At 34.8% G+C, this 25,532-nt stretch overlaps 1 protein-coding gene across 1 annotated transcript in view; it reads right to left on the bottom strand.

The window, feature by feature from the left end:
* Positions 1-440: 440 nt before the first annotated feature.
* The window catches only part of LOC149075807 (uncharacterized), an 82,032-nt gene continuing 56,940 nt past the window's right edge, over positions 441-25,532 (bottom strand). The window contains exons 2-14 of the mRNA XM_089243316.1: positions 24,561-24,708; positions 19,977-20,044; positions 18,135-18,215; positions 15,262-15,432; positions 13,464-13,585; positions 11,582-11,696; positions 10,312-10,531; positions 8,917-8,981; positions 8,520-8,600; positions 5,571-5,759; positions 5,157-5,242; positions 3,155-3,266; positions 441-1,537 (exon numbers count right to left, since the gene is read on the bottom strand). Coding sequence (XP_089099442.1) covers positions 1,428-1,537; positions 3,155-3,266; positions 5,157-5,242; positions 5,571-5,759; positions 8,520-8,600; positions 8,917-8,981; positions 10,312-10,531; positions 11,582-11,696; positions 13,464-13,585; positions 15,262-15,432; positions 18,135-18,215; positions 19,977-20,044; positions 24,561-24,708 — 1,568 coding nt within the window. The 3' untranslated portion in view covers positions 441-1,427. The remainder of the gene's footprint in view (positions 1,538-3,154; positions 3,267-5,156; positions 5,243-5,570; positions 5,760-8,519; positions 8,601-8,916; positions 8,982-10,311; positions 10,532-11,581; positions 11,697-13,463; positions 13,586-15,261; positions 15,433-18,134; positions 18,216-19,976; positions 20,045-24,560; positions 24,709-25,532) is intronic.

Here is a 25,532-nt window from a genome sequence, read left to right as displayed (position 1 = left end):
TCACTCAGCGTCAGATTAACAGATCTTGTCGTATATCCCAATGGGCCAGGACGAGGCTTAGATGATGATGATACTTAATTCAGCTGACACTTTACTCAGTTTAATTATACTGACACTTCGACCTCCGTAGCGCCCGTTGCGGTGGACGAATTTCCTTGAAACTTAGTATATACGTTGTTTGAACAGTGATGGAGAAATATAACTGCGATAAAAAGCGCCACTTTTTTAAAGAAATGAACATTGTTTTTTTATTGAATCTATTTTACTTTTCCCTATGGTTCATATGTCCTATATATATATCAAGTTTCTTCCAAATACCTCCATGAGAATGACACTACATACAATCTGAGTAGTGTCAGATTATTTATAACCACCCGCCCATTATTATTGGTTTTTTGACCGCAGTGTTGTTGATAATACTGGAAATAAAAACACAGGACTGAGAAACAAATTTCACAAAATTTTTATTAGGACTCGTCATATATCTATAAGTTCCACACACAATATCAACACATTCCTCTTTAATATTGTTTTCTTCCTATACAAAGTTAGGAAAGGCAATGAATGACTAGAAAAATGAAACGGAAAAAAGACAATATCATCATCAATAATTATTATTACTTCCATCATCAACATTTTAATTTTTCAACATGCCGAATCAGTTCAAAAATTTTGACAATATCTTCAAAAAACTATCATTTTTCCTCCCCGTAATCTCATCACAGTAGCAGTTTCACAAAGTTTCTTAATGTTATGAAGTTCAAATAAACATTTTTTCAAAGTTCACATTTAAAAACGAAAAAAAAAAAACTGTCTAACAGCAAAATATACAGTTCAATTTAATCAAAGCCCATCATGTTCATAATAACATGGAAAAGAAAACAAAGTTGAATGTAGTTTTATTCTAATAAATGACATCACAGCTTGAATTTGGATATCGCTCTGCTTTGTTTTTTCTCTTTTCTTTCACCTGATACTGAATGGTCATTCACTGACCATCAACGTGACCTTTCGTTCCGGTCATTTCATACTGTCCGTCATAATCAAAATATCTCAGTCCTTATCGGGTACAAAGTTCATCTCTTTCACGCTATACTCTCTTTCTTCATATGGACTCGTTTCTCTTCGGAAAAAAAAAATGGCTACACAAAATATAATATTATTGATTGCCATGGCAAGAGTTCGATAATTTCGCAATCAATAGTTCCATATATATCTATATGTATTTTTTTTTTCCTGAACGCCATCCGTCCACCATCTTGTACTTCTTTTTGGTCCACTTTCTGGTTATTTAAAAAAAATGATACTTCTTTTTCATTTTTAAGTATTTTTTTTTTATGCCCGTTATACATTATTATTATTTTTTTATCTTCGACCCGTCAGGCACTCAGATGCTAAGTGCAGAGGAAACTGACCTCGGTTTCCTGTCACCGTGTCGAAAACCATATATATAACCCCAGGGCAGCTATTATTATATGGAGAGTCCATGGAGAGTGCCTGTTTGTGGAATTGGCGCTGAGTAGACCTTCGCAGTGACCTGAAAAAAAAAGCAAATACCATAAGTATTTGAGTACTTACTCTATATAGTGCAGTGTTTTCAAATTATTTTCTACTGGTGGACCGATGAGGTTAGGTGAATAATTTCGTGGACAGGTATAAATGGGATCCATAATTTGCAAACCAGTGAAACAAAATGAATAATAGGAGCGAAGTTTGCTAATTTATTACATTTTATCATGAAAGAAACAACGCTGAACTGAAACTCCTGCTGCCACCTATCAGATAAAAACAAAACTATTTGTTTTTATTATTCAAGTAAAATTGTTGTTTATTTTAAACCGGTGGGCAGGATGAAAATGGTAGTTCGAATTTTTATATGAATATGTATATGGTTTGTTTTGTTCCTTTTTTCCACGATGCTTATCGGTGCAAATTTTGTGTCATAATACTGAATACTATGTTTTTATATAGCATTTCGACACATAGCAGAAAAAGAAAAAGATAGCGCTGAGAAACATGGTGCATTTATGAAGTAAAATCAAACTAATTCTAATGCCTAATAAGATTGGTTGTTTGTTTCAAATCGGTGCGCGGCATGAAAAATGATTAAATCATGGTGTAATTTTATACTTACAGATTTACGTTGGTATATCGCATCAAAAGTAAATAATATACGTACAAAATATTATACTATACACTATTTATTTTTAAGCTGTACACCGGTTTTAAATCAACAGTCAATTTTGCTAGGATAATTTATAACAAATACAAGTTGTAGTTTATTCTTATTGAATAGGTGGCAGGACGGGCAATAGCGCAAAGCTTCTCCTTCGTCAATCAATGTTTATGCACATGCAAAAAAATATCGGAACCAAAAATCGAATAGTATTCGAACACATTCATTAATGTTTCACGCAACATAATTTATCATTCTGATATTAGCGTTAATTCAATATAGCGTCATTATCTACATTTTCATGTTCCGGTACTTTTAGTTAAACTGCAGAAAATGTGGGTCTGGTAACTCCCGGGGTTGAAATGCATTTCCAGCAAGAATATTCATTCATATTCTTTACCTTCATCATCATTTGATGGCGTGAGATGAATCTTATATTGCCATCACCCCTACCTTTCTTATACCAACCATGGCTTTAATGCACTAGAGCAATTAATTAGCAATTAGCAGAGCGAGGATAAAGAGGAGTATGAAAGAGAGAGCGAGGTAGAAAGTTTTTATAATCTCGTCTATGCTACCCAGTTATAAGAATTAAGGTTCTCGTGTCCATTTTTTAAACAGTTATACATCCGCTTTTTTTTATATTATATACATGGTTTCAGTACTGTTCCTGAAGTATAAAATACTGCAACAACTTTTATTCAATTCTGCTAAAGCCTATCATTACTAACACGGCTTAATGATATTGTTTAACATGAATAGGAATTTCTTAATCATCTTTCTCACCCCTCAACAATGCAGCTTCCTAATCATGCTTCAAGACTTTCGCGAAATGTTTCGCGGAAGGGCAGGTAATTCTCACGGATCGACACCGGTCCGCAGAATAGTGCTTAAAGAACACTGTTCCAAAACATACAAGCTTTGAAGGAAAAAAATTCAATGTTATGCGAATGTTAGAACTTCGTCAAATTCATGTACCTGTAGATGAGATGTTGAATGTGAAGTTTCCTGTAGAACTAGCATCCACATTCCTCCTGCAAGTATCATGGACACCAGTCAAATGTGTGGTTTTATCATTACTCCAATATACCTGTGATGGAAGAGTGGGAAAAAATGGTCATATAGATTATATTCACATAATACTTCATCAATAATGTCTCACCTCAGATAGCAATAAAAAGCACATAGATAATAAATCTATGATTTTATACAATCGGAACGATAGATAGAAGCACTTCGGAACATGCGCTCACACCTAAGCGCGCCCAAGGATTATGTTCAACCTTAAATAACAGGTATAATTAAATACAATTTAACAATTTTTTGGCATGTGTGTGGGAAGCCTTGGGGCCTTGAACGACTACTCTTAAATTTAGGAGCAACAGACAGCCTTTGCAATAGATATAAAAGAGTTCTATTTCAACCTATCAACTCTGGTTGAACTAAAAGATAGCACTTACTGTGTAAATTATGGTAAATGTATGTCCTTCACTTAACGATTTTTGCCAATGTTATCCCGCATGCCAAGAATATTATACTCGTATCAGAAGCAATAACGCCCAACCCCATACTCGAGACTTTCATCACATTATCCTATGCGGGTTCTTCCACCACCAACCTGTCAGCCGCTCATTACCACAACTACCTAGAATTGAAAAGTAGCAACATCTGCGACATTTTTTAACTGTTTTCCCCGTGCGCATCTATGTGTCAGAGCGTAAGTGGACATAGTAAAGGTGTTCATGCAATAGCCCGAGGGCCAAATGTGGTCCTCCGAGTTTGTTGTTTTTTTGCTGTGGGCCACCTACCTTTTTTTTAAAAATAGCTACTTTACAAAAAAAACTGCACACACACACACACACGTACGCGCACGTACGTTAAAATCTCTGGCCACTAAAATTTGTACCGCTGAATTTGGAACTGTGAGATACTTTTCGGATTCAATAGTAGGCTAATGATACAATAAAAGAGCCGTCGTAACGAATTTGGCGACACCTGAGCCAAACCACTTTTTGGAGCCTATGATTTCATTAGGCGGCATATTTCGAGATGTCGAATTCGGCGCAAGATAGGTATACAGAATTACAGAACTTACAGAGTTGCTAAAAAGCCCCTTAATGAAAGGAATAATTTTAGAATTATTGAAGAAAATAATTTCATAATTATTGAAAATTTAAAATTAATGAAAAAAAAATCAGTTGCAGAGCTACTGAAAGATATAACTTCCGAACACATGTTTGAAATAATTTCAGAATTGTTAAAAGTAGTAATTCGTGAAAAAATTAAGATATTTTTTAAGAAATGATTTTATAATTAATGAAAATTTATAAATAGTTCCAGAATCATCGGAAGAATTTTCAGATTTAATAAAAGAAATAATTGATTAAAAAATTATTTAATAATGAAAAGTAGTTATATTAGAATAAATAAAAACTCGATTTTTTAATAAAATAGGTAAATTTTGAATAAAATGAAAGTGTTCGATAATTTGAACAACCGTGTTTAATAACCGAGAATACCACGGTATGTGAATTGGTGGCACACGGGCTTCACGAATAGTTTAGTTTAAATACAATTACAAAGGCCGCAACTGACAAAATGCCTATCGAGGTGGCTGAGAAAAGTTTCCCATAAAAATATGGTTGTCGAAGATCTAAACTATATCAAAAATACAGCAACCAAATAAGAGCAATAATAATTTAAGAGCATAATAATTTTAACCGCAAAAATTTGAAAGTTTGCAGACCCCACTAGGATACAGGCTCCTCGAACGGAGTGGAAGGTTCACCCCCACCCTACCATTTATTCCAAGTGCAATTTTTTAACTGAGCGGGGGAGAGTGATCAGCCTGTGTCCACCTATGTGCCAGGGTATAAGTATTCAACTAAAAATATTATAATGACCCCTAATATGCAAGAAAGATAAACTCAGCTGGACTTGGGTAACTATTTACTGAAAAATTGAACACGACAGCACTTACGAAGCAGTATTTACTTCTGCTGTTTGAAAGTCCGGTTACCAAATAGCCTCTTCCGTTTTCCTCCCAGTGACCATGGCAATGAAAACCTATGACACAAAAATAAAATTAATATCACTAAAAATACGTGCCCTGAATAACTATTATGTATAATAAACTGACAGTATTTAAAAAATATATAATGTACTACAAATTTCGTTCACCATCCTTTACACTGTGCACGAAAAATGCGATTATACGTAACAGTCAGTGTTTAAAAGAAATAACATATTTTCAAAATTCATGTAACATGTGATTTGAAGATAAGAAACATTCTGGTAATCGGGAAAATGTTTTTCCGGGTCGGAACACAAGTACGTATTGGATGTGAAGTCATTGAATATGGCGCATTTTAATCAATACACGTAAAGCACTCACTTTTCACATCTGCAAAAGTCGCGCACGTCGTGAGGAACTCTATCCGGTCGTTAGACCGACAACCTACAACCATCGTTGATGTACCGCGGCACATGTCTGTTGGGGCGTAACCCGCTTTTCCAAGATGAACGCCCAGTCCACTCGTACTCACCAGCTGTGGGCAGCCGGAAGATGGCAAATTCATTCCAGCTATTAGGAAAAAATATGCAGACAAATAATGAGAAACGCAAACACACACACACACAAACGCACATACAACTGCATAAAAAAGCCACCAATTATAGAAATTAATTCCAGTACGGTATTTCAAGAAAACCAACATATTTAACAGGCATTTAATTGCATTTTCCATTTTGTATCCACATCTCACAATATTTGTTTGCTAGTGAACAGGTTACTCGTGAATTTACTAGGATAAAATTATTTTTTCTTAAGCTACCGTCAACTGGGGTAACTTTGCCCAAATCAGAAACAACATACATTTCTGGTTGTGTAAAACTTTATTAGTTGATCGTTTGTTGCACTGCAGCCCCCAAGTGATAAGCTTTGCATATACATGAGAAGACCTGAGGTTTGGGGACGTTTCCTGATAAAAGATATCACTAATAAGCTGGTTTCGCGACGAGATTTCATATCAAGGAAAATTTAAACATCTCAAACTTTTATTGGTGAAGTCTTTTTGATATAACCAGGTGAGTCACTTCAGTTATCATTATAATTAGTAGATGTAATAAAGATTGTAAAACAGTTGCTGTTTTCGTTTTTTTATCTTGCGGAAGATTTTTATTACAGTGGGCAATGTCTCTCTAGGTTCCACAGGAAATGCAGGGTCACTTTGCTCACTTTCTAATTGTCATTTTGCGTCAGACGTCCAATTTGAAAGGTATAAGTGGATGAAATACAATATAAATATGGATTGAATATTGAAGGATCGGACACACCCTGCTTCTCATCTCAAAGAGATATCGAAGCGTTCCTGAAAGATGGATGCATCCGGAATTTTATTATATGCGTATATGTACAAGGTCGGCAAAAGTCCGTAGAAACTTTAAAAACTCATAAAACCGGAAAAATAACCGAAATAAAAAACGGTTTGTAGGGTTACCATCGCTAGGTCACGGGAATTGTTTTACGACAGGGAAAAAAACCTAAAAACAAAGCCGATAGGCGGCACTGACGTGCACAAGTCAAAGAAAAACTACCCAAATAAGGAACAGAATGCCTCCAAATCGTTTATTACAGCAGTATGTGCTCTACATGACCACCATCACATGGGACAACACATTGCAGGCGAGTCACAAATCCAACAAATCTTTATCCTTCACACTCAGCATTCTTGTCCCCATACACCGTTTAAAACGTTGAACTGGTTTGTGGATTAGGAGCGCAAGTTTTTATAACCGTCTCATTTTCATATTTCCACCGAAGTCACTCGTACCAGGCCATCTATCGACTGTTTTTTGAATTATATTTTCCTGAAAATTTCCGTGACCTAGCGATGCTAACCCTGCAAACCGTTTTTATTTCGGTTTTTTTCCGGTTTTTATCAATTTTTAAAGTTTCTACGGACTCTTTGCCCACCCTGTATATATATCTGTATAAATTTGTATAACAGAATAGCAAGTTCAATTACAGGAGTATAAATTAACGAAATAATTATGACGAATCGTGGTCTAAGAATCGAAGCCTAAATTGATGTTGTAGCGTCCGTGGCACGTCTGTACTCGATAACCAAAGTTCCGTTTGGCGATCCGTCCGCGTTCGTTGGATGTCACAAGTTGTAGTTGTAGGTCGTACAACGACAAATCTATATTATGTTGGCGTCACATGGAGTCCTGGTCTAAGTCAGCCCATGTTCGGACACCCAGGTGTTTTAGCTCATTCTAGGCACACATTTCTATTCCATAAGTATCCTACATCTTAATACCTCCTTGGAAATTAAGAGAATTTCATCATTCCTGAAGCTACATCGGCTGGCTAGCTTGATTATGGGTGGCATTGATTCACCACGTTTACATGTTAAGTGTTTATTGCTTCTCCAATAAAGTTCGCCATTCAATGCCATATCAGTTTCGTATATGAATCATATACATTTTAAATATGGATTGAAACTATTCAAGAGCTTGGAAAAAAAAAAGTTCATTTTAAACACGAGATTCACTGATAAGAACCAATATGCTTAGAAAATAGCTTGACTTTATTAATGATTTGTTCCAGAGCGGACTTGTGAAATTTCTGTGGGAATCATTCAACCAGTAAGTTTTATTGTCTTAACTTGTATGTTTTCTTTTCGATTCCGGATTTCTTTCCAAATTTTTTCAATATTAGATTTACGTATTTTCTAAACATACGTGGATGGAGCGTTTAAACTGTTAAGTTGTTTTTAGTGTATACCAACTTATATGGCAATGAAACCATCGGTTCGGCGGATCGTTTCTTATTTCTCTTTCGTTCTCTTCGAAATTCGAATTTGAAACTCATTTTTTCTACAATGCTTACATACTTATGATAACAAATGAATTTTCAATGTACAAATATAACTTGCCTAGTTCCAATATTTTAACGTGTTTAAACTACAACTTCTCTAATTTGTCATAATGTTTCGTAGACCCGCTTCACACACGCACTCTCACATTGCCCTAAATCTTCACAGCTTTGTTATATACACAAATCAGGTGGCGGACAAAGTCACCCCATTATGTGCCAGGTGACTTTGCCCACCCTATATTCATTTTTTTCTCATAAAAAAGAGGGGTGACCCATTAAAACAAAAACAATATAAATCATGTCTGCGAATCAAAGCTATCCTAGTCAGATGAAGGAAAAGTTTTTAATTTCAATTTTGAAACTGGATAAAGTTACCCCAGCTGACGGTATTTAATTCAAAGTAAAGCGGTAATAATTCTGAAAAAAAGTACTTGAATATTGATGCATATTTTCAACACTTACCTACCAGTGTTACATATTCGTTCTTCGTACTTTCAGAATGTGGAGGTTGGCAAGCATCTGATGAGGTTCGTGAAAATCCACCTTAAAGAAAAGATAGAAAATAATAAAAGATTCAACTTACAATATTTCAAGCGTAGAACTTGTGAAACAGATTCCGATTTCGTGTATGCTAGTGCATTGATATATAGTAAGCGTTTTCCTTAAAAATCATTCATTATTGAAACACACACACACACACACTTATTACGCATCTTTTATACTTCACATAAGTAAAATCCGAACAATATATAATCGAATATTTCATAGAAGTTGTATTATATCATGTAATGTGAATTAAACTTATGTGACTGATACTTGTCATGATGATAAAATCACAACGTATATGACATTCACTTACCCATTTGTATTTCTATGATGTGATCGTGTCTCTTAAAAAATGTCATGCATACAAATCCATTTTCACTGCAGCGAAAACAGAAAATATTATTTGAGTAATCAATGAATTAATTATAAAAAAATCAATAAAAGTAATGAAACAAATGACGCATACCAGGGTGCAAAATCTTTGACTCGCGAACCAAATGCAACCCCTAAGGACTTCCATTCCGTCCATAAAATGTATTCAAGTAGAAAATTATCAATACACACAACACGATATAATAATCCGGCTGACAGTATTTTCTCGATAAACATAAGGTGAATCACGATCCCTACCGGGAAATGCGGGGCATTGCCAATTATTTCCAAAAAACGTTGTCGAAGTTTGCTTCTTAGTTGTCATTTATCACAAAAATCACTGAAAAATCACTAATGGCGGGAAATGAAATGCTACTGCAAATTACAGTAAATTGAAATTTGATTCTTAAAAAAAATAACAAAAACGTTTTGTTCGACACATACGGGAGATTAATGTTAGAATTATTACATTTAATTACTATAATTATAGAGATAATTAACACGAAACTTATGGGAAATGATGATAATCTTGATCTGGAATTTCAGTGAAAAATAAAAAAAAAATTCAAGCAAGATTTGGAAAAAAACTGAACAAAATTATAAAAATGTCCTGACACCGAAATTATGACAATCTAAGATAAAATATGGGTGATATGGTGATATATAGGCCTATATCATCCCATGCATATAATGTATATACTAATATTTGACTCACGAAAGGTATATATCGTAAGGTAATGTGATCGCAAATCTAGCCCGCGAATTAGAAAGGTTGTGCATCCCAGGACTAGAGAATTTTTCACATTTATTCATCTGTTACGGTAAATGTGTTCACGGTTAACACGCATAATCACTGACTATTTTGGTAAGTTTGATAAATATTGTGAATTTATCATATTTGACGATGATTAGGTATAATCACTATCTCGTATCGGTAAATTTGGCAAATCCTGCTCAATTAATTACTTAAATTTACCGAACAACTTACTCAAACATTAGTCTAAGACGATGGATTCCATCAGTGGTGTTGATTATGTTCAAAAATGTAGATAAATGGGAAAAAATCTAACATTTTAAGAAAAATGATCAAACTTGCCGAAATGACTGATGATTAGTCTTTATCACTTAATAATAACCGACGATTACGTTTAATCACTGACATTCATCACATTTACCCTAACATACCCATCATATGGAACTTAATTATTTGGTGGGAAAGAAACTAATATAAACACAAAATAAGTTATGAACATCCTTGTAGAATAACACCTATATATAATAATTAGATCTAACAAAGGAACTATAGTACTATGATTGACATAAAGATTTCACTGACCATCCAGACATTCCATGTGCGACGACCGTAGTGGTGTTTGCCGAGTATGAGACGTCGTCAGCGCAGATGAAAGTGGTGTCAGAGCTGCCATCGTGCAAGTGTATTTTGAAAGACGTGTTCCTATGGCTGAAGACGTACGTCTTTTTGCCGTCAAGCGAGTGCCACCTTCGATGACTCGTTGTGAAGCCCGGAAATTGACAGCGACTCACGGGATGCTCACCTTGAAGAGAACCAAATATAAAACACGATTACTAAGTGGTTTCCGGCAAGAGACTACTATGGTGGGGAAAACACAACAAACACGTCAGAAGCATATGTGATGGAAAAATTATTTAAACTGGTATGAAGCAGCAAGCAATGCCTCGGCATGTTTCCCGAAAAAGGAGAAAATGCATACTTATGTTTATTATTAAATAACTTTTCATGTCAAAAGCAATATGTACTCTAATTCAATTTAACTGTAAAACAAAATGCCGCTACACTGAGAGATTGAATTTTCTGGATTTTATTCCGAAACGAATATTTGGGAAGAAAAGTGATCACTTTTCATTCCCAAAATCATTTTCTTTCCAAATACTCGTTTCGGAATAAAATCCAGAAAATTTAATTTCTCGTTATAAAAAAAAATCATCACTTAATACAATGCCAATCCACCTCGGGGAAAAATCTCTGTAGGTAAGGGAGGCTACTACTAAACCACACATGCACCTCATCCACATTCCTCTGCAGAATTTTTGACGATTTGGTGCATATTGGAATATTCGTGTTGTGAACCTAACATGAAGTTTGTTAGTGTGTAATGCTTGTTATGTGTAGTAGTGCCATCTGCCATCAATGTTCTGAACTATGAGTGAAGTGCAATGATTAAATAATTGTACCATTGTAGACCTGTTCTCTGTGACGAAAATTTTTAAAAAGGAGATCGCCTTGAATTCGCGTATCGAAGCTGGGAACCAAGTAAAGGGAGACTACAGTGTCTCTACTCAGCTCTTTACTATAATAATGCGTGCTATAAAGAATTGAAAAGCGTGCGACTGGTGTATTGGTTAGCACATTTGTTTCTCTTCATATCGGGCAAGTGCGCTAACGGATACACCAGTAACACGTTTTTCAATTCGATTCCCGGAGGGGACAAATAATTTTTCTTACCAAATATTCGTTTCGGCATAACATCCACAAAACTTCAATTTCCAAGTATATTTCGGGCCGAAAAAACATAATTTCTTGGTAAAATGTTGCTTATTCCGTATATTTTTTGGAAATTACTCACTTTTTATGAGCCTCATCGTTCTGGATCCTTCCCATGGTGTCACGAGACCATCGCATGTAGCATCAGAGCTTTGCGACATTTGGATCTCTTTCTTTTCTTGCAAGTAATCAAAAACCTGTGGGAAAAATGAAGATAATATCAAGTACTGCACTTTCCTGTGCATAGTTCGTGAATTATACATTGAAAAAACATAGGAATTTCTAAAAATAGTTGGGGAAGAAGGGCAAAACTAACAAGTGATGTTTCTTTATGCTGTTCCCTCATTTAGATTGTTCCTCCCAATTTTCTTTCGATATTTAATTCACATATTTCTGCGAATATTGCACTTAGAATTAGACAGCACAACAAGTTTTTAATTTTGTTTTCGATCACAAGGTGTCCGTATAAAAAGTTATTTTTTATTTTATGTTAATTTCTATGCAACCACTTGCGACTGGAATGACGTACCTGAGTTATATACATAGGTTTGATAATTTTTCTCAATTAGAAATATGTCTATACGATCAACGATCCGCCAGTAATTTGCCGTGCACGGCGTTAGCGGTGCACCCTGTATTAATTACTTTATAATAAAAATATAAACTTGCATACTTACAAACTTGAAGCATTTAACCTTGAAATTATACAAATAAGTCATAATAAATGGATAGAATCAATTTAATATGTTTATTCCATTCGATAACTACTTGCTACAATACATTTGAATCCATAACTATTTTTAATAAATGATGTTAAAACAAATATATATATTTATCTATAATTTTAATTTAATAAATTATTTATAAATTAATATATAAATTTATTTTATAACTCTAAGTCTTTAATAGTAAATAAATAAGATATATAAATATCACATATCAGATATATACACTTTATTTATCCGAAAAAATTGAGATATTTGATAAACGTCATATTATACAAATACAATGCAAAAAAATGTGATGATAAATGCATATAAAAGAGAAAATAATAATGTGATTTATATAAAAATGTGAAAACAATGAGTTTCTATTTATTACAGAACTCTGTCGTACAGTCATTTACATTATTGTTAATTTTATATTCATTATCTGCAGATAAAAACGTAATGAAATCAAAATCAGAGAGATTGAAGAGAAAACAAATGCTTTTGAACAATGTAATTATAAAACATCAACTCTGATTTACATCACGCTGAAAAAATTAAGAGTAATAAAAAAGGTAAAATGAAATAAAAAGAAATATATTTTTAATCAAATATTTATACGAAAATTACCTCCATTTTATTCAAATACGAAATAAATTCGCAATTTGTTGTTCACGTTCTTTTTGTTCAACCAGATATTATATAAAATTTATTTGCTTTTAATTTTATTTTCAAAAAGAGATATCCATTCTTTATGAATTTTTCTCCTCAATGTAATTTTACGGATCTATTTGCCGAAGATTTTTCGTATTAAATTTTAAATGGAATAGTTCGCGAATATTTGCCACGTTATGTTTAAAAAAAAATGGATCTGGATAATTTAAGAACTTATTCTCGATTCATTCAGCAAAGAAACAAATTTCCATCTAAAACGCAATTATTCTGTTTTAAATAAATAAATATTGGGATATGCGATGTAAATAGTTAACGATTCGATTTCTGATTTTTATGGGAGAATTGTAGAATTAATTTATTAATGTTTCCTTTATAAATATTCAAATTGACTGGAATATTAAAATCTTAAAATATTAATTCACTGCGAAACATATTTATACATATATATGTTAGATTCTGTATTAAACTCATTTCTCTCCCACATAGGGAAACGAGTTTAAATGAAATTTATGGTTTATAAATCTAGCAATGGCACAGCGCAAATTCTCTGAAATAATTTCTGGAAGAGAGCGATAAACTCACGAAACATCTGTACGAGTTCTCATCCGTAAAAGGCAGATTGTGACGTTTTTTGTTGGACATCTTCCCAACTAGATAATGAGCGGAACCTTCTTTCCAAACGGCTAAACAGCTAAGCTCTTCCACTGCAAAAGAATAATCATCATCACGCATCCATGTTAATTAATTTAAAATAACTCACAGGGGTTTAGATTTGAATGCTCGTGTTTACTATAAATGCTGTCAAATTTTACTAAATATAGCAAAGAGATATTTTCTGGGTATTATGCCGAGGTGAACTCGGAAAAAAAAGCCATCTGGTGCCCTTCTAAGGAAGACAGAGTCGTGTATCCAGCAGTGTAGATGGTAGCATGCTTTCCCAGTTTGCAAGAAGGCTTAGGTACGAGTTCCGGCGGGGACCAGATGAGTTTTAGTTCCGAGCTTACCTCTGCGTAATATCCAGGAAATATGTTTCCTGATATCTTCGGTTTAGGGAAAAACTGTCCTTTATCGCTCTATTTATACAGCAAATAGTATTAAATTATATTCAAAGTAAAATAAATCCACTACAATAAAACAATCTGGTATGCACATAGTTCAACGAAGAGTCCGAGAGAGAGAATTAAATGCACTACAGTTGACTTTTTATATAAAATAATATAAAAAAAGATCAGCCGCAACAACATTTTTAATTTGTTAATCACTTTTTTTGCAAGCATTCTATTTTTCCCTCAAATGGCCATACATGCTTAGCCGGGATTGCACCGAGATTTTTTTTTCTAGATAATAACAAATGAATATTCCTTTGTTTATTAGAATATATTGCATGTTTCACTTTTATTATATCATCAACCCGACAGTAATTTCGTTTTTCCTTTCAGAAACTGTTTTTAATACATAGTGAAAAAATCACTTTCTTGTTCAACCACAACGATGCTGTGGTCGCATTGAAAATAAATAAATAAATAAATATAGAATATTTTTTTCATTTTGATATTTTCCTTTACCTTCTGTTTCAGCCTTTTTAATCGGCCATTTTATTTATTTTTTGTACCACTTATTGTTTGAGTTCTCTGCAAATTTTGGGCTTTTGGAGAACAATGATGGCATTTTGGAGCCTCAATTGATGTGATTAGTAAAGCGATTAAAAAGTCAGCTTTTATCGAAAGAAAACTTTTCATTTCTCGTCGACGTTGTGGTAAAGCAACCTCGGTGTTTTAGAATTCGCCCAGCACTCTATTTTTTTTTCTGTGATTATCCAAGTGAGATTTTAAATATACTGCAAACGTCAAGTGATGTGGCATGTACAAGCGGCGAAAGAAAACAATGTTTTAAATCTGTATATGTGAGAAAGTTTAATTTTTGAAAAGCTAGAACGCAAAACGTCAGTACGAATGTGGAGAGTGTGCAGAACATGAAAAATCTCTACCTTTTACGATTTTCAGAAACAAAAAAAATAACATTCAGTTCTTTTTTCTGGAACCGAACAATGAGCGGAAAAAAAGGTTTAAAGAATAACTTACTGGATTTTTCACGGATAACTTAATAAATTATAAATTACGGTTTTAATTAAATTATCTGTTGCAATACGCATATACATATACCGTTTTCTTAATTTTCTTCAAAGGAAACTATGAACCAAAATGCTCAAACACGTATATTACTGCTTTAAATATGAAGACTTGAAAAAAGATGGATTCATAGTCCGGAAGATCTCCTAATCCAGAATCACTTAGGTCCCGTGGAGTCCGGATTCGGGAGATCCTACTGTACTACGTTTCTTTTTCTTCTTTAAATGCAATTTACAGAGAAAATTACTTACCACTACTCTCGGTTCCCATGACGTCAGCGCAGGCTTGGAAACGAAATAGGAGCCTGGAATCATCAGTACAGGAATCAATAGTTGAGACGGGATATTTGCACTCTCCCCCTCCTCGACTGTATGTAAAAGTGAACGGTCCCCTCAACTGACAAGACACTGGTTCTGCGTTTGCTGTAGCGGAAAATAATAACTTTTGATACATGTGGCAAAATGACGTAAACGGAACGGACATAAAAGTTTTCGAATAAAATTAATTTTTTGATTGAAGAATATCGTGACTAAAAACTGTGTTTGATCTCACCCCAGCAGAAGCACTGATAGATTGACATAAAAAGATCGACTAGCTGTATGTAATAATAGTATTGCTATAAATAATTCACTGGGGCAAATGCTGATTGGATATGATGTTACCGCCAAACCCTGAAATTGGCTAGTTCACAAATTGGCCAATTTTGTTGTAAATTGACCCAGCCAATGTCCGAATTTCGAGCTTTGACGAGTCAATTCACGAAGTGACCAGAGGTCTCTAGCCAAATTCCGATGAAAAAGATATTATTTGGGGTCATCACCAAGTACTTTTTCGTGATAATTATGGTCACGTTAGCTATGGCAACCCATCAAACCACAGTCACGATGCGATAACCATTTGTTTTCGAAGTTTGCCGGAAAAAACTGCAAATATTATTACATATAAATAGTTTTTTCTCGCAAATTCATCTTTTTTTTCCTCTTCACATGGAGCTAATCCGATACAATTACTACACATAGTCGCGTGTCACGCGTTGGTGATGGAAAAACTGATGTGGCACCTACCAGACCATCTTACATCAGCACATCGAACTTTGGCCAGGGATCTCCAGTCACCTCGCAAATTGGCCAGCAAAAGAACGAATCATTTCCGAAAATCGGACTTTGGCCAAAGCCCTCGGCCGATTCGCTAAGTGGACGCATTTCGGGCTTTGGCAATAACACATATATAGAGACATATAATACTTATTTAATAACATTATTCAGCAGAAAAGTAAATATATAAAAACAAGTTCGCGTTTTCATGTGCCAGTCACAGAAAATCAATCTCCAGTGCGCGTGCAATACTTTTTAAGTTGAATTTATTGCAATGATAAGCGTATTGATAAGTAACCTACCCACAGGTGCATGATAATTTTCACGATTTTAAGTATATATGTATATATATTTCCCGATGTTTTGTTTTTCAGAAATTTCAAAAATACACGGAAAATATGAAAATAGTCTCATTGTGACGCGTCATTTTCCAACAATAGTACTTGTTAGCAATCATCGAAAGATACTTGAAGTAGTTAATTTGAGGAACACAAATTTCGTACTGTAAATAAAAAAATGTTTTCACGTGTACAGTCAAGTAAAGCGACTTCCGAAAATTAGAATACATAGGAAATTTGTGACAGAATCAATTCGCAATGCATAACAAACGAACGAAATTGTGATTAATACGCCGTTATAGGTAGGAGCTTTTTTAATAATTCAGTTGTTCACTTAATCCAAGTACAGATTCATAAAAAAAAGGAATCTATTAAGGGATCCCAGGTCGTTATATAGAAACTCTACTTTCTTGTTCAATAGACCTTATTTTTAAATTTCACCCTATTCAGTTTGATGAATATACTAATGGGTAGGGCCTGGATATTTATGGCATGCCATCTTTTTTATGGCATTTCATAGTTTGGTCAGTTTTGAGCTATTGGCCATATTTTAAACATTTTTGAGCGACCATTCATGTTTTTTGGAATTTTCAAGTGATTTTTTTTGGTCATTTATCACCGAAAGTTTGGCCTTACCTAAATTATAAAGCTCAGACTAAAATGTAGAGGAAATGTTTTCCACGACTTTGGACAGAATATTTTCAGCATCAATCGTAGCCGCTGTGCGGTCATGTGGTTATCACGAGGGATCCGAATCCCGAAAGGACGTGGGTTCGAATTCCACCGTTGCTGTTGTGGTTGGTTGAAGTTTGTTTTCTGTCGTTTTCTTGCTTCAGCGGCAAACGTTAGTCGATCTCCCCGTTAAAAAGTCTCGAAAAAAATCCTACAACCCTGGCCGCAACCAAAAACAGAAATTGACACCGTTGCCCAGGCCAAATACCTATTTTGGTGCCCTATCCTCGTAATTTTGAATGAACAAAAATTACATTTGGCACCCACCACTGGTGGTCCGGGCATCACCCTCTATTTATGACCCTACCTACAACTATAAATATATGCAAACGTTATACGTCACTCAAAATTCGAAATCCAGATTACACATAAAATGCGCACTCATGCGGTTACTTATACAGTGAAACCTCGAGAGGCAGCAGTTTAACATTAGAGTATAGATGTTTTCAAACAAGACATGAAAAAAATATCGTTCCAGAAATTGAACGATAAATATGGATTTATCGTTATATCGAGTATCATTGTATCGTGGTTTCACTGTAATAGGTATCAGTTAGGTATATCTTTTTGCAATCAGTTAGAGGAAGTTTCAATTAAGTAGGTGAATTGATGGATTTCTTTGTTTCTTTTTTAACATAAGAAGCAATAAAAAAAGAGAGAATATGTGAAATAATGGGAAAATTATAAGGTAATATTTCCAAATTTGAAGGTCATATTTTAATATTTTTACGTCATAAATGCTTGCATATTTTTAAGATGTTTAGGTCATAAATATCCGGAGCCTAGTAATGAGCATTTTCATATGCGTATTATCAACGTGGCATGACGAGCTATCTTTGAACAAATATATTCATTCTTACTGTTTATACCTAAATGTTTATGACTATTTTTCGCATGAAATAAATACTTTGCTACTGATAAAAATCTGAAACTGTAAATGCCAATGATGAATTGCAATACCTCGGAACATTGAATGAAGTGGTGCATCTGCATTGAGTGTGCCGCAAGCCTGTCGTAAGGAAGAATAACTGTAGCAGTATGCTGGAAATAAAATATAACTGTAGTAATAAAACAATAAACTCACTTTATATAAATGCAATTAAAAAATTTAACTTTCTCTTCTCACATTGAAAGTATTATTCACAAAATATTTACTTTAAATATACTGGGTATACGGGGGTTGTTCAGAAAATAATATCCGTTTGAGCATGCGCGCCGTTTTAGATTCGGCAAGTGTACGACACATGGTCAACCAGTTTCATTCAGTCGTCTGTGTACAAGATTGCATCGCATTCTGACGATCTTTGAATTTTTGGTGAGCTGTCAAAATGTCTAAAATTATCGAGCGTGCCGCCGTTTGTGTGAAGTGAGGTCTGTAATTCGTTATCTCTATGCAAAATATGGGCAGCCAATTGAAATTTTTAGAAATATTAAACATGTGTTCGGTAATGTGATGGATGGGTGCGTCATCTGTGCATCGTTGGTATCGAAGTTCCAATGTTGGAAGAGAGAATGTGTCCATGATGATGATGGACGAAGTGGCTGCCCTTCCGTCATTACGGGTGATTTGTTGCAGTCTGTCGACAAACTGATTAAGCAAGATCGACGTGTGATTAGTGAGAATTTTCCAAGTGTGCATCGCACTATTGTCTACGAAGTTCTTAAAACTAATGAAGTACGGAAATATTTGTGTAAGCTGCGTTCCTCGCATGCTCACCAACGAACACTAACATAAACGCATAACCTCTGTTTTCAAAGCGCTATTCAAATGAAAGGAGGAGTTTCTTTCTTAAATATTGAATAAGGGATGAAATTTAGGTTTTCTGTGCTACACCTGAAACTAACAGTCAGTCTATGCAGTGACATCATCCTCAGTCACCGAATGGACCAAAAAAAATCCAAGCAATCAATCTCGACTCGAACACCCATGATAGCATTGTTTTGAGACCGTCAAGGAATTTTGCCCATTGAGTTCAGGCCGCAAGGCACAAGCATAAACGCAGATGCATACTGAGAGACACTGAAGAAATAGCGGCGGTCAATTCGGAATCGAAGGAATGGAAGTGCTGTCTTGAGGCATCGTGCTGCTGCATGACAATGCGTGGCCTCACGTTGCCAAGATAACGAAACAAATCGTTAAAAAGTTTCGTTGGGAAATTATTGATCATCCTCCACGCGGTCCTGACTTCTCTTTACCAAGCTCAAAGAGTTGTGGGAGGGAAAACGTTTTGAAAACGATGAAGAGCTGAAAGAAGAGGCCTCAGATTTTATTCATGGAATGGCGGCAAAGGACTATAATGCTGGTATTCGAAAAATATTTGTCCTTAAAAGTAAGACAGATGTTTGAATTTAAATGGAAACTATGTAGACGAGTACAATAAGGTATGAAAATGTATAATAAAGAGTTTTGTAAAAATATTTTTATGTAGTTATTATTTTATTTGGAAAAAAGGTATTACTTTCCGAATGACCCTCGTGTATTTAACTACATGCCTGCAATTTTATCATTATCACTCAAAATAATTTAATGGATCCGATTATTGAGAAAAAATTTATTACACACTGGTAAAATAATTCGCTTATAAAATTTATACAGTCGACACTCGTTATAACAACCACACCGCTACAACGACCGGTAGGATGTGGTCTAAATGTTCCCATATAACGACTTCCCAATATAACTTCCATTTCCCATGGAACTTTGGGGGTTGTTATAACGAGCGTCGACTGTACAATCAACATATTAATTTAAATTACGATGCTAAAACTGCGAGTAATTAATTTTTATGATTTGATACTCACTTTCCCTATATTGCAAGACGTTGGGATGCTTCTCATATATCACCACACAGCGGAAGCACTTATCACGTCTGTAATGAACGGATATATTACAAATTTCAAAGGGTGGCAATAAATTTAACTGCACATACTGTAGTGAAACCTCTCTATAACAGACACCTCCATGTATTTTACTGCCTATTAACGGAAATTCCTCATTAGCCGAAAAAAATGTTCGTTTTCAAGAGTGTCCGTTGTCGAGAGATTCCACTTTATGTCTGGTTAATGCTGTGTAATATCTAACACTAGTCACAAATATCTATAAAATTTGGAATATTTTTTTTTCTGTAAACCTTATTATGAAGGGAAGGATATGCCTGAACTGATTCAGTGCCTACGTTAGTTAGGGACAGTTCTAGATTGTTGTGTCGAATGAAGTTGTTTTTTTCTAATAGAGCTGTAAATGAAATAGCTTACCCTCTGTTGTCGCGAATTCCCTATAATAGAGTCCTTCAAGAGGAAATATGATAGGGTAGGTGGGAATTCATATTCGAATGAATGACAGCTATACATTTATGAGCAGTGTATTTTACCTTTTTCTGCTGATTTATTGGTATTTGATTGCTCCATTTAGACTATGACAACCATGTTTTTAAGGGATTTTTCCAATGTTATTTTTTGTACTCGTTTTTTCTATTATATTCTTTATTTAGGTTACAAGCTACCTTGGTGAGCAACGTCCTTTTGTGGCTTCTGATTTTGCATACATATTGTTAATTGTTTGTTTTTAGAAATCGATCATCCCCAAGAAATTGACAATGAAAAAATTAATGTATGAATTCAGTTGAATTACATTTGAAATATACCGTACTGTTTGCGAACATGAACAATCACAATTTAAATGAACAGTGGTTGCACAAATGTTTAATTTCATCCGAGAAAGGGTCTGTAGAGATGCTATTGTGGCACTTACATTAATTAAGCTCATATAAATAATATTTTAATACTTTTTTTAACATTGCAACACTTCACCAAAAGATACAGTATAATACTTTGAATATGAAGGTTTTCCAACAGAGTTGGCTGATGCACAAATGAATTCAAGAAACAAAGAAAATTCAATCGCCTACGGTACAAGGCTCCCCCTTGTAGCGTAGTGGTCTAGCGCGCTCATCCGGTACGTGAGAACACGTTGGTTCGAGTCTCGGCAAGGCAGTTGAGTTTTCTTTCTTTCCGGGATTCATCTTCGCATCAGCCAGCTGCCGAAACCTTCGTATGAATATCAGAGAGTGGCATCATCCTTAGATATTTTGAATATGACAATAAAAAAATTGCATTCGTGAAAATTAAGTTCCATGCCCAAAATCTTCATATCATTTTCTAGGCTTGATGTGAATGCCACATTAGAATATAAATGTATTCAATCGGGAACTTCTCATGACGTGTCCTCAGGATCCGAATAAAAGCGACAGGAGTAACGGGGGGGATGGGACAGAAAGAGTCTTTATCAAGGCTCCAGATCGAAGAGAATCTAAATTTCCTTAACTCAATATTGAAGGAATTATCTAATGATCTTAAATGATTATAACCTTCAGAAATTGCCCTTATCTACCCGAATGGCGCTTAGGAGCTCGTTTTCAGCCCGCGCTTTTATCATCAAGGCGTCCTATAAAACCATTTAATCTTCCAGGGTAAATGCAGTTTTAATAAGCTTTAGATAATTACATGCCCATGTAATTTCCGTTTAATGGCGACGGTCCATTAAGGTTATATTGGACAGCGGCGGAGAGCAAACTCCAAGAACAAAGTAGCTTTCGTTGGAGTGAAAGGAGAATCGCCGCCGCCGTCAGAGTGAATAACCGAAATAAAAAAAACGAGGAAGGAATGATGTACGTACTTCAATTTGTGGTTTATTGCATCCGCGTTCATGAGAAAAAAAAAGGACCGAATTCAGATGCCACGGAGATGCAAATGACCGCACAATTGCTCGATTTTCATATATATCATATCTTTTATATAACCTTACTGTTTTTTTATCTCAGAAACTTCGTACCAAATGATCTGGAAATTTAATTGGACCAAAGAGAATTTCTCTCAGAATTTTTCAGTGGTTTCTCCTTTTGTTCTGAGCTAATTTACTTGTGAAGATTCATATACTTCTTCTTTTTAAGGCTTCATTTTGAGGAAAATGAAATTCTCTGTGACAATTTTCTTACTTCATGGATCTTGATAATTTTTCGAATTTCTATCTCAAAACGTTCAATACTTATCAATAACATAGGTACCAGTGGTGCCCTATTGGGGTTCACAGCCCAATTGTTGAGTAATAAAAATTATAATTTGAAAAAAAAAAATAATGCAGTGTAATTCATGTAGAACCTGTTCCATTAAAGATATCATACGTATAATCAGTCGTTTGATATATAGCTGACCTTGGATTGCGTACTGTATCTTTGAGTGACATTCATTGTGATTAGAGCATGTGTTGAGAGCTGGTGCCGTTTTCTTGAAGATACACGACCAGTCGATACTTCGTATTCTTAATGATGTGTTTGTTGCAGTGTTCCTTTGGTGATTGCTCTGATCGCAGTGGAAATGTTGTCTTTCAAATTTTGTAATGTGTGAGTGTGAGGTTTGTCGGTGTTCACTCTGGTACACACCTTTCACTCGGCAACGTTTTGATACTTCTCTCAGATGTGAAGAACGGTGTCTCCGGTCCTTCAATGTTCAATGCTTACCCTCTGTTTTTCGGAACCCTCCCATAAAAAGAAAGCAAGGCTTCTGAGGTCTGGGAATCTTAGGATATAATGTGTCCTTCAGCTTAGCACCGTATGTGCTGCCACCTGTTCGCAACATTCATAAATTATTCGACTATTCAACTCTACAAAGCCACGACATTAATATCTCTTAATGTTTAGCGGTTACACGCATCAACTAGGAAAGTATTAGCAAATTCATTGACCGGGTTCTATAAGAATCGCCTTGCATAAATGAATTACTTTAAAATATTTTTAATTCAATTAATGCGAAAAATTACCGCTGCAAAGTTGAAAGACTGCAGTATAACATCGTCACGATTTGATAGAAATTTTGATCGTGGCGACAGCTCTCAGTAAGAGTATGAAACGTTGTTATAGTTCTTTTGAAATTCAGTAGAGGATACTCTATATAGTTATGTTCGAGAATATTCTCGCTGTTATATGGCTGTGGTTTCTGCTGCTATAAGTGGAGGTCCATGGAAGGCATCAAGATTTACGGGGCCTATGACTAGACGTATTTAAGAACTACTAGCATGGGCCAAAATTAATCGTAATTTAATATGAGATTAATAATTTTTCCCCATGCACTTACTACGCAGCGATTTGGTGCCAATGGGAATTTGCAAAAAATTTAAATTTTTCATAATTCAGCCTATAACCTTTTAACTTTTCATCACGTGTCTCTTGGCGAATGAAGAGAGTTTTCTTGACACAAAGGAAAAAAAAAACGTTGTGCACTAGAGAGAGGATTTTGCACACACAATTCGCCGAAGGGTAATCGATATAGAAAAATGTAATTTTTTCGATACTGCAGAAGGCTCTAATTCCCCTACACGAGAGAAGTTTTGTAGAAATCATTAAACCCTCTGCAAAATGTCATATTTTCTCCAATGAAATCGGCATTCTTTTGATTTTCAGTAGGTGCAAACTAAGGGATAGGTGGAAAAGTGTTCCATTGAAAAATCACCTATACAAAATACAGTCGACACGCTGCTTATTAGAATCACGGATAACGCTATCATTCGGAAACGGTTAGCATTTTTGCAAAGAATGGAACAGATAAATATCATAACATGGAAAGCGAAAATGTTTTTAATGATCGAGAGTTCGTAAAATGTCATCAATTTTTTTTCCCGTTGAAAGTTTTTTTATGTGTGCATTCTGAAGCTTAAGGTTTAACCAAACTTTTTTCCCCTATAAATTATCTTTATCAGGCTCCAAGATTACGTAGAAGGCTAGAACGAGTTCATCCCCGCCCCCCCCCCCCCCCCCAGTGACAAAAATTCCCGTACTTAATGTCGCAATCAGTCCATAGTAATCGCTGAGATGCTGTAATCCCTGTACGCGTGGAGCTGCTTTTGCAATAGTCTTCCACTAATGAAGGCAAATTGATGACGAAAAAAAACACGATCTTAATTTTTTGAACGATTAAATAAATCAAACGAAAATTTTTGTTTCACTTTTAAATTTCTTGATAAAAAATTATATTTCGAGAGCGCAGAGATCTAAATTAGGTGAATACTGAGATTTTAATTTTTGGTTTGACCATGATCATTTTGATCATTTTGTCGCACCACGGCCATTTTCTGAGAGATAATTAGACCGAGAACTACAATTCGTTGCCGATTCCGAACAACAGTCCGGTCATATTCACCGAGAGGTTGGTGCGCTAACCCCTCGGTGTGAGAGTCCCTGCGGTAGCAATAGTTTTAATGTGTGGTCATGTCATCGTATCGGGTAATTGAACCCCCGACACCTCTAACTCTGAACATCATTTGGTACTATAGGCGAATTTCTTATCGACGCGCTCTAATTTCGTTTCTTAGATTTCTTAGATAGTTTAACTTACGTATTTTCAATGAAGAACATATGTCCATCTGCGTCTATGCACTTTCCCTTGGAAGAGAAAACATCTTTCTCTACCTTGATTGGAGGATGAACTCCTTTCTGGAACCACGTTCCGGTCCAGCGGGACGGAAACTCACAACCTTTGGAAGCTGGAAGGAAAGAAAAACAATCATTTATTAGGAAAATTTTTTTTTGTAAGTCGCAGTAAAACTGATTGTGAACAAACATATCCACTTTTTTAAATAAATTGTTGAAAAAAACTCAAAGGGAAATGACTCTTATTGATTAGTTTTCAAGACTTAATCATGTCGCGTTCGAGATCAATTAGCTTAATTAAGTGTACATTAATTAAGAGATTCTTGTGTTTGATACCATGTGATTTATTGCAACATTAAATTTATAAATGATACAGTAATAACGAAAGAAGTTTCAGAAAGAATTAACGTTGAGGGGAAATTTATTTTCATTCAAAAATACACTGCCCTTTAAGCGCTCGTGAATTTTTCACAGATTTAATATGATCCCATATTTGTGAATCGTGATTTCTATCAACTAACATGGACCATATGTTTTATTGTAATACATATTACTGAATGGGGTTGGGTGAATAATGACTTAAATTAAAAATGTTATTAACAGTGGGAAATTTGAGAAGCTATGCAATAACTTCTTAATAGAAAAAACTTCTCTTCAATAAAATAACTTTTCTAATTGAAAAAAAGAAATACGACAAACATATTGGATTTAATCGAGAAGCTATCCGTACTTACAATAACACAACCATAAATTTTTTTTATGGGCATTGCATAATATTTTATCATGTGCATATAGCTTGAAAAAAAAACACATTTTTACAAAAAGAAATGTTCAAAAATAGGCCAAAAAAGGCATTTATGTATTTTCCCTGAAATATAAGGCTCTTCTTATCCTATTCTTTGTTTTTGATTTTGAAGAAATATACAATTTTGAAATC

This window comes from Pholcus phalangioides, unplaced genomic scaffold (genome assembly GCF_987345545.1).
Source record: "Pholcus phalangioides strain wild (caught in Gottingen) unplaced genomic scaffold, Ppha-v1.0 ptg000015l_1, whole genome shotgun sequence".
In the NCBI taxonomy this organism is placed as follows: domain Eukaryota; kingdom Metazoa; phylum Arthropoda; class Arachnida; order Araneae; family Pholcidae; genus Pholcus; species Pholcus phalangioides.
Note: the sequence above shows the minus strand (reverse complement) of the source record. Positions and strands in the feature narration are given on the sequence as shown.